The 16848-nt window shown below is 41.0% G+C and overlaps 1 protein-coding gene across 4 annotated transcripts in view; it reads right to left on the bottom strand.

Annotated features, from left to right (window-relative positions):
• Positions 1–16848, bottom strand: part of FBN2 (fibrillin 2) — a 262374-nt gene that overhangs the window by 31283 nt on the left and 214243 nt on the right. For all 4 annotated transcript variants that reach the window (XM_019516863.1, XM_019516864.1, XM_019516865.1 and 1 more), the window contains 8 exons: positions 14771–14896; positions 13165–13317; positions 11730–11795; positions 11305–11430; positions 11066–11185; positions 9486–9608; positions 7500–7631; positions 5508–5633 (listed from right to left, as the gene is read on the bottom strand). In XM_019516863.1, the coding sequence (XP_019372408.1) occupies positions 5508–5633; positions 7500–7631; positions 9486–9608; positions 11066–11185; positions 11305–11430; positions 11730–11795; positions 13165–13317; positions 14771–14896 (972 nt within the window). The remainder of the gene's footprint in view (positions 1–5507; positions 5634–7499; positions 7632–9485; positions 9609–11065; positions 11186–11304; positions 11431–11729; positions 11796–13164; positions 13318–14770; positions 14897–16848) is intronic.

A 16848-nucleotide genomic window follows, 5' to 3' on the forward strand; every position in this document is an offset into this window, starting at 1 on the left:
AAAAAAAAAAAAAAAAAAAAAAAAAAAAAGAAAAGAAAAAACAAAAGAAAACAAAGAGAAAAACCAAAAAGTTACAATTAAACCTCTGAGGATTGGTCTGGACTTTGGTTTTAGCATCAGAGTTATCTGGATAAAGGGTGCAGTTTGCAAGTGTTTTTTGCCTACATAGTTAAGCTAGACAATCTTATAACTTTGGCTGTATACACATGTTTGAGTGACCTTGGAGAATTCTCCCAAGTTTATTTTCCTGGAAGAAAACATTACTCAGAAATGCCTGAACAAACATTCACATACTGAGCCCCTGAAGAACAGAAAGCTTGCAGTGTTGATGATGTGCAACCAGGAGGTCCCTGTGCACACATCTCAGCATGCTCAGCAGGCTCCCTCAGTCTGCCTAGAGACATATGGCAGCAGTACACAGGGAAGCCCTGATTGGCTGACTCAGACTGCTCAGTGTCAGCATATATCTCCCTGCAACACAATGTGGAGCTTGTGAAGAGTTCTGCTCCCTGCTTAGCTGAAGTAGCGGAATCCAGTAAGCAACATACTATCCCTCAGTTGGAGGAAGAGCCAGGGAACAAAAGCACCCTGGGATCCTGGAGGTTTGTGCTGTGGTTTCTCTTAGCAGACAATGTGTGCTCACATTTGGTCTTCCAGGAGAAATTCTTCCATGAATGATTTAACCCTGGTGTTCCCAGATTTTTTCCTAGAGTGGCCTTATTTTGGTCTGGGAGAAAAATCCTGAACATCTGTACACCTTTGGTTTCTCCTGGGAATGCAGCAACTCTCCCAGGAGAAACTTGATATTTGTATATGGCCTGTGTCTAAACACAGAGGGTTTTGCTGATTTAATTATAGCAGAATAGTTGAAACCCTCATTAAGGATGAAAAAATTCTAAAGGTTTATATGCTAACTCTTCCAGGAGCTTTCTTTCTTCTTCTTATGCAGAAGGTATTACTAGCAGTCATCTGCCTGAGTCATTAGTTAAAATGGTCTGGCTTTCCTTACTGCAGATTCTTGTGTGACAACAGTTTTTTTACTAGGAAAAAAGTGTTTCCTTTTGTATTAAAAACCAGTTATATTCTACTAAAAGTAATACACCCTTGACTTTATGAACTCCTGGGTTTGTATTAGTTTTTGAACTCTCTCTCTAGGTGCAGACTACCAGCACTTAAAAATTTGTCATGAGAAATTTTAGGGAAGCAGATTAACTTCTGAGGAATGAAAAACATCATCATGCTTAGCTGATTCAGCTGAATGTCTTCTGATGTAAGTTCCGCTTGCACATTATGTTCATTCTCACAAATACTTTGAAGGAAGGCATGTGACAGCAAAGTTCTTGTATTTAAGGAATAAAATCAGCAAGCTCCCTGAAGAAACTGGGTCATTTTTCCCCCTATAGACCTATGATGATTCCTCCCATTAATTTGAACAGCAAGCTATGTTACTTGATGATACTAAATAGAGACTGATCTTTTCAGTGAGAGTGTGACCTATATCTATTAGTTGAGGAAGCATGGTTACCACAGCACTGGAAAGACTGGCAAGGTCTCTAGACCATTTTGGTCAGAAGAGAAGTACTTTTTATAAATCTATTTCTTAAAGACTTGTTCCTCGCTGATTTTTAAAATCAAACTTGTTCCACTATTAGGAAAAGAATGCATAAACCTCTATTAAAGAAATTGTTGCTATGGAAATAAATACTAATATGGGCTGAGAAAGGAAGGGTGTAGGGTTTTATCCACTTTCAGATTTGTTGTGATATCTGTGCACTCATCATGTCATGATGTCATAGCTACCAAGGAACATTGCTAGAATGTGGATTAGGTCCATAGAAGAGAGGCTGTGCTAAGTGGCAGGCACTAGTTTGTGATGTAGATTTATATATATGAATTTTAAATATTACCTTTATGCTCTTAATTCCTTAAACAGTGAATCTGCAAGTGGCTACTAAAAGGGTTTTTTTAAATGCTTTACGTAAACTAGCATTAGTAATTCTAGATACAGGATAAAATTTGAAAAGCACTTCAGGAATCTGAAGCATAATGAGGGTGTCAATGAGATTTAGGCACTTAAGTCACTTGAGTGTTTTGGAACACTGTTACTGATTGTCAGATAACTAAATTTACCCAGTACCCAATTTACCCAATGAAAATTTCAGGAAAGAAGAGCACAACATTTACATTCGGTTTTCATTCCATTTGTTTAGATGGCTAAACCCCATGTCTGAAATACAGTTAAATGCAATTACATTGAGCAAGCCTCTGGCTATCCTAATTTGTACGTACTAATAATCAACTGTAATTTCATTTATTGCTTAACTGATTTAAATATCATTAAGGCTTTACACCTGTGCAGAATGTTCCTATTATGCCTGATTCTGAAAATGTTAACACTATTTAGCTCTTTTCTTTATGCTACATATGAACTAACTGAAGTAGACTTCTGCTCCACTAAATAGGTGTATTGTGCATGGAATTTTGCAAGCTAAAGTTCACTGTGCACATTCTAACCGGGAGGCCCATGTTCATACAAAGCTTTGATTCATACTTGACACACAGAATACTTGACATGTGGAATATATTTTGAATTTAATAGAAGCCTGAGACAGGACTGTACAATATATATTAAGTAGAAGTTTTGCATTAGATCACAGAATCTGATTAGCAAATGTACTGGGCTTTAATTCTTAAGAAACAGGCAACACAGCCAAGGTATTTTAATGATTCCGTAACTCTAAAAGCCCTAAAGAAAAAACAGCAAGGTGCAAACAAACCCAAAATGTAATTTTTTAAACTATGTTTCCATATATTTAAGTTAAAGAGCAATAATGACCTCCATGCAGGGAATGTCCTTGGGATTAAAGACTGGCTGGGGCTAATGGCCCAAGGCATCCTCTTCCCATCTGGTCATTAATCCTCAGAAAATGCAGTGCACCTTGAATATTACTGTTTTGCTACGGGATCAACACTTTACATGGAACTGATTATACCATAACTTAGTAAAATAATATGAGAAAGATTTTTAAATGCAAAAATCCTATTAAATAATCCTGTAAGTCCATATCTTGGCATTGAAACATGCATTATTATCTATTATGATTCTATGAATATTGTTCAAGAGGAGATCCTGTAGCTGGATTCCATTTGATAACAAAGGAACAGACTACAGTTATACAAGGCAAATGTATTTGAACATGACCATCCTGATCAGCATTTAATAGTACCAATAGAATCTTGTCCTCAATCTACTTAACTCTACTCATTTGAAAAATCTAATATTTTCTACTAATAATTTGCCACATGAATTATGACACTGACAGCTAGATCCAAAATTGCAGTCATGAAAATCTCTAGTCAGCTTACAAAGTGACTAACTTTATCACCTCCTCACTTTTTTATATTAAGTCTTCAGGTGCTCAAAATTTTGCTTCTGTAGATGCACAGATGTTGAACTGCTCAACTGAAACCTCAGAAGCATCTTGCTCATGTATAAACCCCATCCAATTCAGAAATTAGATGTTCCTTTGTTGAGAGTCCCCCAAGAGCATTGTCTAGTAAGCAGTCTTAGAATGTGCTTAACACACTCAGATAACATCAGGATTTATGCTGTAATGACTAATTTCTAAAATACAGTGAAAGGAGGTAAGAGTGGTGCTACAGCCTCTTTTCATATAGTAAGCTAGTGGTGATCGCACCTGCTCACAAAATAGAAGAGTTAGTTTGTCCTCTGTTGCCTGAGTGGATTAAAACTTACATTTCCCACCTCTCAGGAGAGTGCCTAATCACTGAGTACTGGCCAGTTTTAAGAACAGACACTCTTCATCTGTTTTGCTGAAGTCCGTCACACTTTCTAGAAAATAGTTCATGATTCATTGGGTCAGAAACAGGGAACATATGTCTGTAGTATAGCCCAACGGGATTAATATGAAACCCTACTGATTTGCTTGCTTTAGAAAAGGGGTATTAAAGGTATGGGCTGCATGCTGGATTTTGCCCATGGAACTGCTCTATCCAGCCCATGATACTTCCAGTGAGCCAGGAAATTTGGGGGTGGGGACAGTGAGGGTGGAGTGGGGCCTGCTGCAAAATCTGTGGCCCCATTGGACCTCCGCCACAGAAAGTGGATGATTGTCATTAGTGAAACCAATTCTTGAAGACTGAAAATTGTTCTGTCCAGCGTTCAGAAGTTTCTATCAAAACAAGCCCCCATGTTCAACAACTCTAATAGTTTCCTTTTCTTCAACAGGTAATGCCAAGCTTTCCAACTAGCTATAGCTTCTTCTCATTCATTGGAAATGTCCTACATTCTCCTTTTCCTCTAGGCTATAAGACAGTTCTAAAACTGTTTTATTGTTTCCTACTAGGCATAATAAATCTTTAATAGTTGCATCACCACTCTTTTAATTGTTTAGAGTTTATTTAAAGTTTCCATCAAAGGCCTGAACTTAGATCCTAAGACATACAGAATTTTGCCATTGATGTCCCTTATTTTAAACAGTCACGGGAAAATAATCAACAAATAAGCACGGGAGAGAAATATCTTCCTAACCAAGAAATTTAGGCTGGGAGTTAGAAGAAAGTTTCTAACCTTTAAAGCAGTGATCTGCAGAAGCCATAGTACGGTCAAAAGAAAAACCATAATGACCTATTGAATGAAACTTGATAAGTTTACGAAAGAATCTATGTTGCAGTGCCTACAATATCTTTGATGATCCAGGAGGTCCCTGTGTTTCAAAAATTTTAATGAAAAAGTATTGCTTTGTCCACGTCTTTACACATAAACATTGGGAACAGCAGAAGTCTGATTTCCGTAGCAGCAGTATCTTGAAAAAATATATATTCAGAATCATTAATTAAATATCTAGGCATGTTTTCTTCTTAATGTTCAGTTTTCTTTCTTGACATTAACATCAGCATGGCTTACACTGAATGCAAACTATTTTTTCTTTGGCATTAGACCTGCAGATGTATTTTTTTCTGAATTTGAAATGCCTCATTTTTTACAGAAATAAAACAAACCATCAGCTTTTTTTCTTTGAAAGCCAAGTTTATCATAATCCTGAAAAAATAAGGATAATATTTAATCTCTTCCATACACAGACAAGAAATGTGAAGCACGCAATGTTTGCAATATTCTGGGGAATCAAAATACTGCAAATTTACAATGCTTTTATTTAAAAATTCTACCACCATTTTAAAACACATTGGAGTTTACAGGCAACCCCCACTTAATGCTGTTTCACTGAGTGCTATTTCGCTACAACGCTCATTTTAAGTTGATACCTGATTTCACTAAGCGCTTAGCGAGTTTTGTTATAACGCTCGTGGTTGCCATCTTGGGTCATTAAAAACAACTGCAGTCGCCATCTTGGGTGGTAAAATACTTTCTGTTTCGCTTAACGCTCGTTTTGCTTAATGCTCGTTTTTTCAGGAAGCAGTTAAGAGCGCTAAGCGGGGGTTGTGTGTATTCTTAATGAAAACGTATGGCAGGGAACTAAACTTACCAAGGCACTCAGTGCCGGATGGGCTTGACTGAAATCCCTCATTGCAGTCACACCGATAGCTTCCAATGGTGTTCACACAGCGACCATTTTCACAGATACCTGGCTTTGTTCGGCATTCATTTTCATCTTTACAAAATGTATCAAACAAAATAAGTGACTTCAAAGTGATTTAAAATGATCAATTAAACTGTTAAGAGCTTTTTTATTCAATAAATATATATTTTGGTTGTTAGGATTTATATAATCATATTTAGGGCCTTCATGTATAATTGTGCATAGGGCCTTCAGAATGCTGATGTTCACTTTCTTTCTTTAAAAACAAAGCACTTTGTTAGGAAGACAGTAGAAAGTAAACTATAACAGGGATGGTGTAACGGGCCCCCCGCCCCATTACTGAGAGGGGAAGGGAGTCCTGGGCCCCCAGGCCAGCTCCAGCCTCAGCCCCTTGAACAGACTTATAATGGCAAAAGGGGCCTTAAATAAAATGACAGGCTACCTCAGGTGCAGGAGGTGATTGGCAGGCCTGGGGCAGAAGTAAAGGGTCAGATGACCCAAGGAGAGGCCCATAAACCCAGGGCCTGTCCCAGAAGGAGCAATCTGGCCATAGGAGACAAAGCTCCAGAGAAGAGCCAGTCTGGGCTGTGTACAGAGGAAGGACTCTGCACCACAGAAGGGTGGAAGAAACCCTGCACCTCAAGCAGCAGGAGAGAAGTGCCTTGAATCTTTGTGTTAGTGGTACCACAGGGTCGGATTAACTCTGATGAGGGAACTTTGTGTTTGGGAGTGGATGCTCATGTTTTAATTTATGTTTGGACCAGAGGACTGGCTGTGGCTGTAAGAGGAAGATTGGAGGGCACTGGGGTGCGGCAGGGGCACCCAGTTCAGGGCCCAAAGTCCAGTGGGCTGTGTAGGAGGGAGCCCACATGTTTCAGAAGAAGGACTGTTGCATGTCTAAAGACTGAGTACTAAGGCTGTGCAAAATGGCTGTGTTTCAATTCTGTTTCAGATTCAGTCATTTTGGAGGACAGTGATTCGTTTCGGTGTTTTGGATCGCTGTCCTGTTTCATTTTGGCCAAATCTCCTTCAAATCTGTTTTGAATGGGCTGCAACGGAAGCTCTGCACAGCCCTACCCAGCTAGGCAGGGCTTGGGGCTGCAGGGTCCCAGCGGGGAGCAGGATGGGGCCGTGGGTGGCTCATCTGGGGGAGGGGAAGAGGGAGGGATGCTGCCCTCTGTGTAGGCGAGGAGACCCCTGTGTGGATTTCTGATCCCTGTTATGCTGGGTCGCAGGGCAGGGAAGCAGCACAGACCTGGCTCTGCAGGGAGCAGAGATCTGTGTTGGGGGTCTCTTCACCACTGCTGCCGGCCCCATGCTGCCCAGGTGGCGCAGGGCTCCGTGGGACAGGTAGCAGTGGTGAGGAGACCCTGGTGTGGATCTTTGCTCCCTGATGAACCAGGTCACATGGCAGAGACCAGCACTGCCCTGCTGCGTGAACTAGCTCTGCAGGGAGCAGAGATCCGCACCAGGGTCTCCTCGCTGGGGATGAGTCAGGTGGGAGATGTTGTCACTCCAGTGCCAGACTCATTATAGACGGGAACTGGCTTCTTTGAGGAGATGGCTTATTCTAAATAAACAGAACTGGCTCAAAGTCCCAATAACAACTCCAATACCAATACTCCAGTGTCAAACAATGCAACATAAAGTAAATGTTTGGAATTTCTTGCATTCAGAAGTCCCTGCCCATCAGGGACATCAATATGTACAAGTTTTCTTGGACTGATTGAGAGGAACAGATTTCCACTTATAACATTCCCTTCTAAAAAGGGAGCTGAACCATAGTGATCTTTGTGAATTATTTTTCAAATGTGTTTATATTACATATTATAATTTATTATATATTATAATAATGAATATTATTTATATTATGTATATATTCTTTTCATAATAACATTACAGCAATATATGGAGTAGTGTCTCTTTTTCAAGATTTACCCATGCAGCCTTCTCCATCAGGTCTACGTGTCATTCCAGGAGGGCAGATACACATGAAGGTACCAATCAGGTTTTTGCACATCATGCCTCTTGATATACAATCATGGAGCTCTTCGGCACATTCATCCAGATCTGAAAAAATGCAGGGAATTTTTTATTTCAAATACTATAAGCTCACAGTTGTAAGTTCAATTACAGAAAACAGTTAGTAGTTCAAAGAATGTATTTTTCCCTTAACCTAAAACTGTTTTTTTAAACTTAAAACTCAATAAGAGTAAAAGGGATGACATGCTAATCTGGGGTAGCAGAGGGGCTATGAGTTGGAAATTCATGAGAAATCTGAGACACACACCTAATGTGTACACAATTGGGCAAATTACAGCTATCCTTCTTTTTAACATGGTGATACTACAGCCCATGAAGAAGAAACATTCCAGAATGAAATGCTCCATCTTGATTCAAAATTGAAGTGACAAGACATGTTACGGTGTTGTATTGGGGTGCCACTCAGCTCCAAATTTGCCAGCTTATAAGGGTGTTCACCCTCTGGTTTGCAAAATAGTTATAGGCAATTCTCTTCTGCAGAAGAGAAGATCTAAAGTATCAATTACTATAAAATTCACTTTTATCTCAGACAATCAGTAAGGCATACAGAAGAGGGAAAAAATTACACAAGGAAGATGTGTCATATAAACAAATGTAACTGTAGACTGCAAAACAGAAAAAAATGAAAAGATTTTACCCTGCTTTTTTACTACAAAGCAGTCCCTCTTCCCTGACCAGTGAATAATCCCTCTTTCACTCTTGTCAGCATTTCCACTCAGCTACTTCCCTGTTTATCCTGCAAGTTATGTCAGTCTTCACCAGTTAGGTGTCTCATGGGGGTGCCCTGGGGGTCTCAACTAACTCCCTCAGGCCAGGGATTTGTAGACAAGGAGCCTTCCCAAAAGTCATCATTTACATGTTTCTACTCAATCCTCAGGAAGCCTGTGTATTGTGCTGGTGATTTTCTCCCACCCAAATATGTACCTTTCAGTCACACTAGGAGTTCTTCTCAACTCAGTACTGTATTTATAAAACATGGAAATATTACATCCTTGCTTATTTCTCTTTTCAAACCAATAAACTTCTAATCATATTTTAGCCGCTATTACTTAAGAGACATATAGATGCTCTCTCAGTGTGAAATTTTCTTTTGAAATATACTCCAGGCCTTCTGTGCAAACTCAGGTATTTCCCTTTGAAGTATAAGCCTCTACTCAAATACACATTGAGTTATGCTACCTTTCTGGCTGATTGATATAGATATCAATGCCAGGAAACTGGGTTTCTTTAGATGTGTTAATAGTTACTGTCTGGTGTGGGGATACCTGACACCTGGGTCAGAAATCACCTTATTGCCTATGTTAAGTTACTTGATAACAATATAAATATACATTCACACCGAAAGCCATGGTTCATACAAACTTAAAAATAGAGAAAACATCACAGTACTAAATCCAGCTTGGGAAAATGTCTATACAACACACAAAGTAAAGCCCCAAGTCAGTGTCACATTTGGGTGAATCCACCAGTTGCACCCAAACAATCCATTTAATATTTTATTTAGAACCTTTCGCAACATTTTAAGAGTTTGGATGAAGGAAATATTGAAAAACTTTGGCCCTTGCTGTGTGGCTTTTATAGGAAAAGGTTTACAGTCTAGTAGCCATCATTCAGTAGCAGTAATAGTTCTGTGGTGTAATGGTTAGCACCCTGGACTTTGAATCTTAATTCAAATCTCAGTGGAACCTGTTTCTCCCTTTCCCCTGACATTTCCTTCCTTGGTTTAGAGGACATTAAATGGTCACCTGACCCCCAGCTGTCTTTTCTGCTTGGTGCAGGGGGGCTGGACTCAATAATCTTCTGAGGTCCCTTCCAGCCTCACAATCTATGAATTAATACTCACATAACTGCTACTTATAATTTTTTTAGAGGAAAGATTACCTTTGCACATCTTTTGGTCTTCTCGCAGTTCATAGCCAACGGGGCATGTGCATTCATAGAAACCATATGTGTTGATGCACCGAAAAGCACAGAGCAAAGGGTTCTGTGCACACTCATTTATATCTATGTAACATAGAAAAAAGAAAGAGAAGAAATACTACAGGTGGAAGAAATACAATGCTGAAGTTCAACTGAAATACCACCACCACCATCAGAACTTTATATTTGTGCTTGCTTTGTTATTCAGTAGAAATTATTAGAAATCGGTGCTCCAGCATGGAAATTGTTTTGTATTTTTTCAACCAGCTTGAACGAGAAACAACCTTGATAGCTTCAGTTTAGAAATGTGGTCTGTCAGACACATATTTTATAACATGCATGCCTCTAACCATTAAGGTTAGAGTGTCAGCTACTTTTTGTCTGTTTTCTTAAGATTTTAGTACATGATTCTGTTTATGTATTAATGTTTAAAATGAGATGAGCTTGTAAATTCCAAGCTCATGAAAGCTGTCTTCCTATTTCAGGAGAATAAACTAACTGTGTTCCTCTTTAAACCTACAAATTGTTGTCAAATATCTGCCAAACAGCAGATATGATCCTCCTGCTCATTTCCTGGATTGATTAGCAAAACAATCAACAAATAATGACACTGTGGGAGTGTCTACACATGCTGCTATGGCGACTTTGTTACTGTGCTATCATTTAGTACTTCCTTTTGGAAGTACTAAAAGATGGCACAGTAGCAGCCAGTACTGTGCTGTGCATACCGTGAATGGTTATTTTAAGGCACTGCATTGCCGTAGAGATGTGCTATAACTGGGGAGCGTGTCTCTTCAGCGAAGTACCTGTGGTGTCACGGGTTTTGCCTGCAGGAGCTACCTCGCCATAGTGCATTGCTAGGGTGACCCAGTGTCACAATTAGACACACCCTGTATTTATTAAAGGCATCTGACTTAGAACCCACTGAAATGAGCATGACAGATCACCCATCAGAGCTATTGTGTCAGGCTCTTTGCAAACACAGGGAGAAGCTTGAATGAGTTGCACTTGGTCACATTTTTAAGGTTTTTCTCAGTGACAGCTAGAAGTTCTGTCAAATAGCAGAATGGCCTGGCTGTGGCCTTCTCTCCCCTATCTCTTTTTTGGGGGACCACACTGCACAATTTGGGGACATTATACTATGTACTGTTTGAACAAACAGTCACACTTGTGTACAATCAAAATTTACATTAATATTTGTTATATTTTTTCTGACTGGATTCAATATGGTTCAGGTACTCTTAGAAGCTCAGTTATCTATCAAGCCACGTTGCCCCACATCATGCCGAGGCAAAACTTTTCCTTCAAAAGAAAGGATTACAATAACCATGCTATCTACTAATGAAAAATTTTATTTTGCAACATTTATTTTTAGCTTATTTGCTGTCTCTAGATTTTGTTTTCCAATGTTGTATTTCAAGAGGATGGATGCCTTTAACTTTGACTTTGTAACAAAAACATGCTACTATGGTATAAGGCCTAGATAATTTATAAAGTACTTCAAATAAAGAGAAAAAGAAAGGAGGGGGGAAATAATTTACCTTCACAATTCATCATTGGGCCTGGCTCAAACCCTTCATGACAGTTGCATTCAAAACTACCAATCGCATTAGTGCATGTGCCATTTCCACATGGATTCCCAATTGAACATTCATCGGTATCTGGGAATCAATAAGAAAACACAAACTTAAGAGAACTGGGACACAGGCCAAGCAGTAGCTTGAGTTCACGAACTTTAAGAACTACTGTGCTTGCAATATAATGCAGAACTAACACGCACCTACGCAGTGCACTCCAGTATAATCTAAGTTGTATCCCATGGGGCACTCACAGCGGAATGAGCCATCAGTGTTGATACAGTGGCCATTTGAACAAATGCCTGGGCTCTCAAGACATTCATTGACATCTGAAAAACAGAAAGTTATGGGAACTAACTGAACATTTTATATCAAATGTTGTATGTCCACTGAAAAATAAAATCAAGGAATAAGCACCTTGCTCTGTATGTCTCTAGCCAAAACATAATTCTGCAATTTAAAAGTAACTTACAAGACGCATCTGTTTTTTTTAGGAGCCAAAGCTTTTGCCACTCTTAGAAACTGAAATGTCTTTTACCAGGAGCCATGGTGTATTGCAGTTCTCAGTGAAGCCTAGTTTAACAAAACATATAAGATTTTCTATTTGCTGTGAGAAGTAATGAAATACCTTCACGTGTATCATCAATTCCAGGAATAGTCCCATGGCCATAGGGGCACAAATCCTGGAAAGCAACTGTACAGAAAAAAAATTTAAAAAAATCACAAACATGATAAATGGAGAGAAGCCATCTAAATGATCAAAATATTACAGCACTTTTAAAGCTGGCATCTGCCTGAATTTAATTAACTCCCAACTTTCATGCTAGCTCTTTCCTGATAGTTTCAGAAGCAAATTCCACCCCACCCCCCAAATTAGATCAAATAATTGGTACACAGGAACAACCAAGAACCAAGAGCTAATGATTTTTTTTGTATTTCTGGACCCTGACCCTTTTTTTGTTTTTCCTCTGTCTTAAAGCAGCAGGACTACATTGAGAGGCTGTTAGTTTATTGATGGGCACAGCGATTATGGTGACTTAGGCTAGGTACAGACGTTACAGCTAGTGCACTTTAAGCGCACAGAAAGCACTCTAAAACTGTAACAGAACAGAAGTTCACAGCTCTTAGAACACTTTAAAAATGGCAGATTGCACTCTAAGTTAAGTCTTGATGGATGAGGTATTAGGTTAAAGTGCTTTGTTAGAACACTTTATCGAATGCCTGTGCCAGATTCTGGGGGTTAACTTAGAACACAATCACTGCCATTCCAGGTGGCATTGCATGGGGCTGTGCTCTAGCCTTCAGCAGAGCTCATTTGCTCTTCCTGAGTGTCGGTTTAGCCCTGCCCCCTCAGCTGCAACTGATCTGAGTCAGTGACAGCCTCTGATCCCAGCCCTGCCTCCTCCCTCTGGGCAGCTGTGAGCCACAACCTGGGTGGCTGGGAGAAAAGGGGAGTCCCTCTCACTGCACCAACCCTGGCCCAGGGCTATGCTGCAGCCAGCCAGGGGGACCAGAGGGGAAGGGCTCCAGCGGCTCTCCCCACAGCATCCTTGGCTCTGCGGTGTGCTGCTGCCTGGACAGGGGGCTACAGGGGAAGGGGTCTGGGATCTCTCCCCCACAGCCGCTGCTGATATTCACCAGCTGGTTGGGGGGAGGAGAGAGGGGGGCTGGTGAGAGAAGCCACTCCATCAGCCTCCTGGGAGGCATGTAGGAGCACTCCTAGTGACCATTGCAGGCAGGCTCTGATGCCCCCTCCTCCCCCCATCACTGACATGTTTGAAATGTCTGTTCAGTTCACTTGTGCTCTAATTTATAGCACTTTAAATAAAGCACAATAGTTAGAGTGATTCTGCCAGGGACTTTTTGAACATCTGTACTTAGCCCCAGAGTGTCAGTTTTTTTCTTTTCTTTCTTCTGTTCTGAATTGTCCCTTTTACTTTCTGACCAGGAAAACTGATCCCTATAGATCTCTCAGTAGCCACTTCTAGCAAGATGCAGCATCCTTCCCATGAATAGAGAAGATAAGTTGCAAAGAAATGTTAATTTTAAACCTCAATGCATACCTTCCTCTTCTTTGGGGCAAAGCTCACAGGGATCACCCCATCCTTCTCCTGGCATCTTACTGCAGCAACACTTTGCCTTGGTGGTGTTAAATGCTTTTGGAACAGAACATTTCCCATTCTCAAAGTTAGTAAAACAGAAGCTCTGGCGGGTATCTAGGAAAGGAGCAAAACAAACACTGCATCAGACTTTCCTACCTTTCTTTAGGACACTCGTCTATCCCTATTATATGGGGGCAAATGCTTCCTCACTCAAACTACAGGACACCACCCCAGTTTTCCACAACAGAAGTGATGAGGACCAAGACCTTTTTGTGAATCACTCATCCTCTGCAAGTCAGAAAGACCAGCATTATCACGACAAAAATGCCTTCACTGTAGTTACAATGACACTGATTAGCCCTAAAACCTGTGGACCGGGGAACAAGGGACTGAGCTCAAGACACGTGAAATTCTATTATAAGAAAATAATTTCTTCCATAAACATTAACCAGAGTTCTCAGCACATTCTGAGTTCAAATAAAAAAGAGAAATAGAAGGTAAAAGACAATCCTTGTGATCTTTTGAAGCAAGTTCTCCTCCATGCCCATCATTTGCTGGATGCAGCAAAGTGAGGGCACTGTCAGGAAGCCGGCTGTAACTCTCTAATCCAGGGGTGGGCAAAGTCTGTCCCACAGGCCAGACTGGGTCTTTGGTAGACTTGATTTCCCAGCAGCCCTTCCCAGTATTACTGTAGCTGGTTTCCATGGAGACACAAGCAGCAGTGGAACCATGACAGCGTGAGGCCAGGGTTTCCATGGAGATCAGCTCCAGCAGTGTTGGCAGGGTGTGCAGCTGAATGGGAAGCTGCTCTGGGGCTGGGATCCTGTAGTGTAACAGCATGGTCCGGAGCTGGGGCAGAGCTGCTATTTGCTGCCCACACACCCCGGGCATAACCTGGTGTGCAGGCAGTGGACTGGAGCTCTCCCCAGCTCCAGACCACACTGTTACCACTGCAAGATCCCAACCCTGGCTGTGGACCAGCTCCTTGCCCAGCCATGTGCCTTGCCAGCACTGCCGGGGCCAGTCTCCACGGAAACCCTGGCCTGCGCTGTCATGGTGCTACTGCTGCTGGGGTCTCCATGGAAACCAGCCACAGCAACGCAGTCAGGGGCTTCTGGGAAATGGAATCTGGCGGCCCACCAGATTCACCATGTTGCCCACCCCTGCTCTAATCCCATACTTTATCCTCAAAACTGCTCTAGCCCAATGCAAATAGCATATGACCATGGTATCCTTGAGATGGGACCTGAGAGGACTGGTGTATGAACTAGCCTCTGCTCCCACATGGAAGTGCAAATAAAGAGGGTACACTGGGTTAAGAAATCCATCCATGTTTTTATGAAAAGATATACAAGTCAGTGTGACTGTAGATAACACTGTTAAGTTGTATTGGAGGATAATGGAAAAGATTTATGGGCTTTTGGAAAGCATGGTACGCCACAGACAAACTTTCATTTTGTTGGGATGACCTGAATATTTTTGAACATAATAAAATTCAAGAAAGAGCCTGAGATGGCAACAATGCTGATATATTTTAATTCAACTCTTCTTTAATCCCAAAACTTACCAAAGCACCTCCTTCCATTGTCAGACAGCACAAAGCCTGTGGGACAAATGCACTGGAATCCTCCTGGAGTATTGGTACAGGAGCCAAAGAGACAGATGTTGGGGTCCTCATTGCATTCATTAATATCTGCAAAATAGTAGAGAAAAAAATCATTATCCAACATGAAACAAATTCTGTTTATTCCTAAAATATGTTTTTACATGCAACTCTCTGCTGGAGGAGGAGAAGGAGGAAGAAGGAAAAGAAGAAGAAAGGACAAGAAAAAAATCAAAAAAGAAAAAGAAAGAAGAAAAAGAAGAAAGAAGACAGATGAATATTATGTAACCTCTCATTTTTTAAAAGGTGAATTGCTTTCTGTCAGTTTTGTATTATCAACATGTTTCCAAAGTAAAACATGAGCAGATATATTTATCACAGGAAAAAAAGTTCTGAAAATATAAAACATCCTAAGAAGAATAAAAAATCTGGACTTGCTGGCATTTTACTATAGTTAAAGTTCTATTTTTTCAGGTTCTGAGTGATTCTGGACTTGAAATTGTGAACACTAAATATTCTGTACTGAACTCAAAGGGAATGGAGGTTTCATATCACTTGCATGCATTAGTACTTGTATATCAATTTGGTATGTTGATGTTTCTTCTCACTTAGCTGCTTATTTAAAAATATGCAGCTCTGACTGCTTTAAACATGTGGAATATGTGTTTAAGTCAATTAAAGAAAAATGAAAGCATTTTAACATTAAAGATTTCAATGAAACATGATACAGTTTTTGATCTAAATACACAATTGCTTTTTTTTAAGCACCACTTTCTTAAAAATCCCTGCAGCCCAAAGAATACTAGACTGCCTCTGTGTGTGCTTATGACAATATGTAAGTATATTCTATCATCTCTACAAAGCACCAACAGTTAATATAGCAAGTTAGTGTTATAAAGCACACTGGTTAAATTCAAAACCAAAGGGAAAATAAACATAAGAAAGTAAACACATATTGTGGAGAAAAAAGCATGAGGTTGTAGGAAACAGAGAAAGGAACTGAAGTCCCAAGTTCCATAAAAGGTTTAAAAAAAAAAATCAAAAAAATCCGAAGAAGTCATCACAACTAAGGGTACATACAGACATTTGGGAGGATTAATGGGTGGTTAGATGGAGTTAAAAATTGCCACCCAATCTAAGGTAAAGTGGGATGAGGGGGATAGTGAAAGGAAGGCTTGCGGCAGGGGAGGGGGTGCAAGCAGGCTTTGGGCCATGGATCAATGGAGTTCATGGGGGGAATAAGGGAGCTAGTGGGGGTCTGTGGGGTGGGGAGGGAAGAAGAGGGGATCAGGGGGACAAGCAGGGTCTACATCTGGCTCCCAAGGTGTTAAACTACAGCAGCTCCTATTCTGGGTGCCTCTCCCCAGGTGGTTGCTCTCCAGCTGCTGTCCCTGTGGTCTTTGGATTTCTCTGCCCTCTTCCTGCTTCCATGGCCTGACCCCACCCCTGCAGCTGGGGTGGAGTGGCCTGGAGCTGAAGGAGCATGCAGCTAGGGTACTTGGGAGAACCCATGGACCCTGAATGGTGTGGTGGTACTGGTGGGGTAACGCATGGCCTTACATTCAAAGGTTAGTTAGTTTCTTAAACATATGAGTCCTATTGAAAGTCAGCAGGAAGACTGAACCATAGAAATGTCTGATTATAAGCTACAAAACTATGCTTCCCAACTCATTGCCTACAAGACCTGGCACTCATTGTGGCCAAAGGAAATTAAGAAGCTAAAACTGAGATTAATGGGGAGGTGAAAGTCTGATGAAAGTCTGAGATTAATGGGGAGGTGAAAGAGTTTGTTTTCTTACAGGCTAGTTCACCTCCTCCGGCGGGCTTTAAACTAAGTACGTCGGGGGATGGGGATCCACAGGAGCAAGAGATAACTCAACCAAGTGTAGGACCTGCCCAGGTAAGAGCTCAGGTATATACCAAGGGACCAGGAAGGGTCCCTCAGGAAGGCGGGAGGGGGGTGTGCCCAGGGCTCCCACAGGGGGATTAAGGTGTCTCTTCATTAATGCAAGAAGCATAGGGAACAAGCAGGAGGAGCTTGC

This window comes from Gavialis gangeticus, unplaced genomic scaffold (assembly GCF_001723915.1).
Source record: "Gavialis gangeticus isolate Ggan-Ray unplaced genomic scaffold, GavGan_comp1, whole genome shotgun sequence".
Classification (NCBI taxonomy): domain Eukaryota; kingdom Metazoa; phylum Chordata; order Crocodylia; family Gavialidae; genus Gavialis; species Gavialis gangeticus.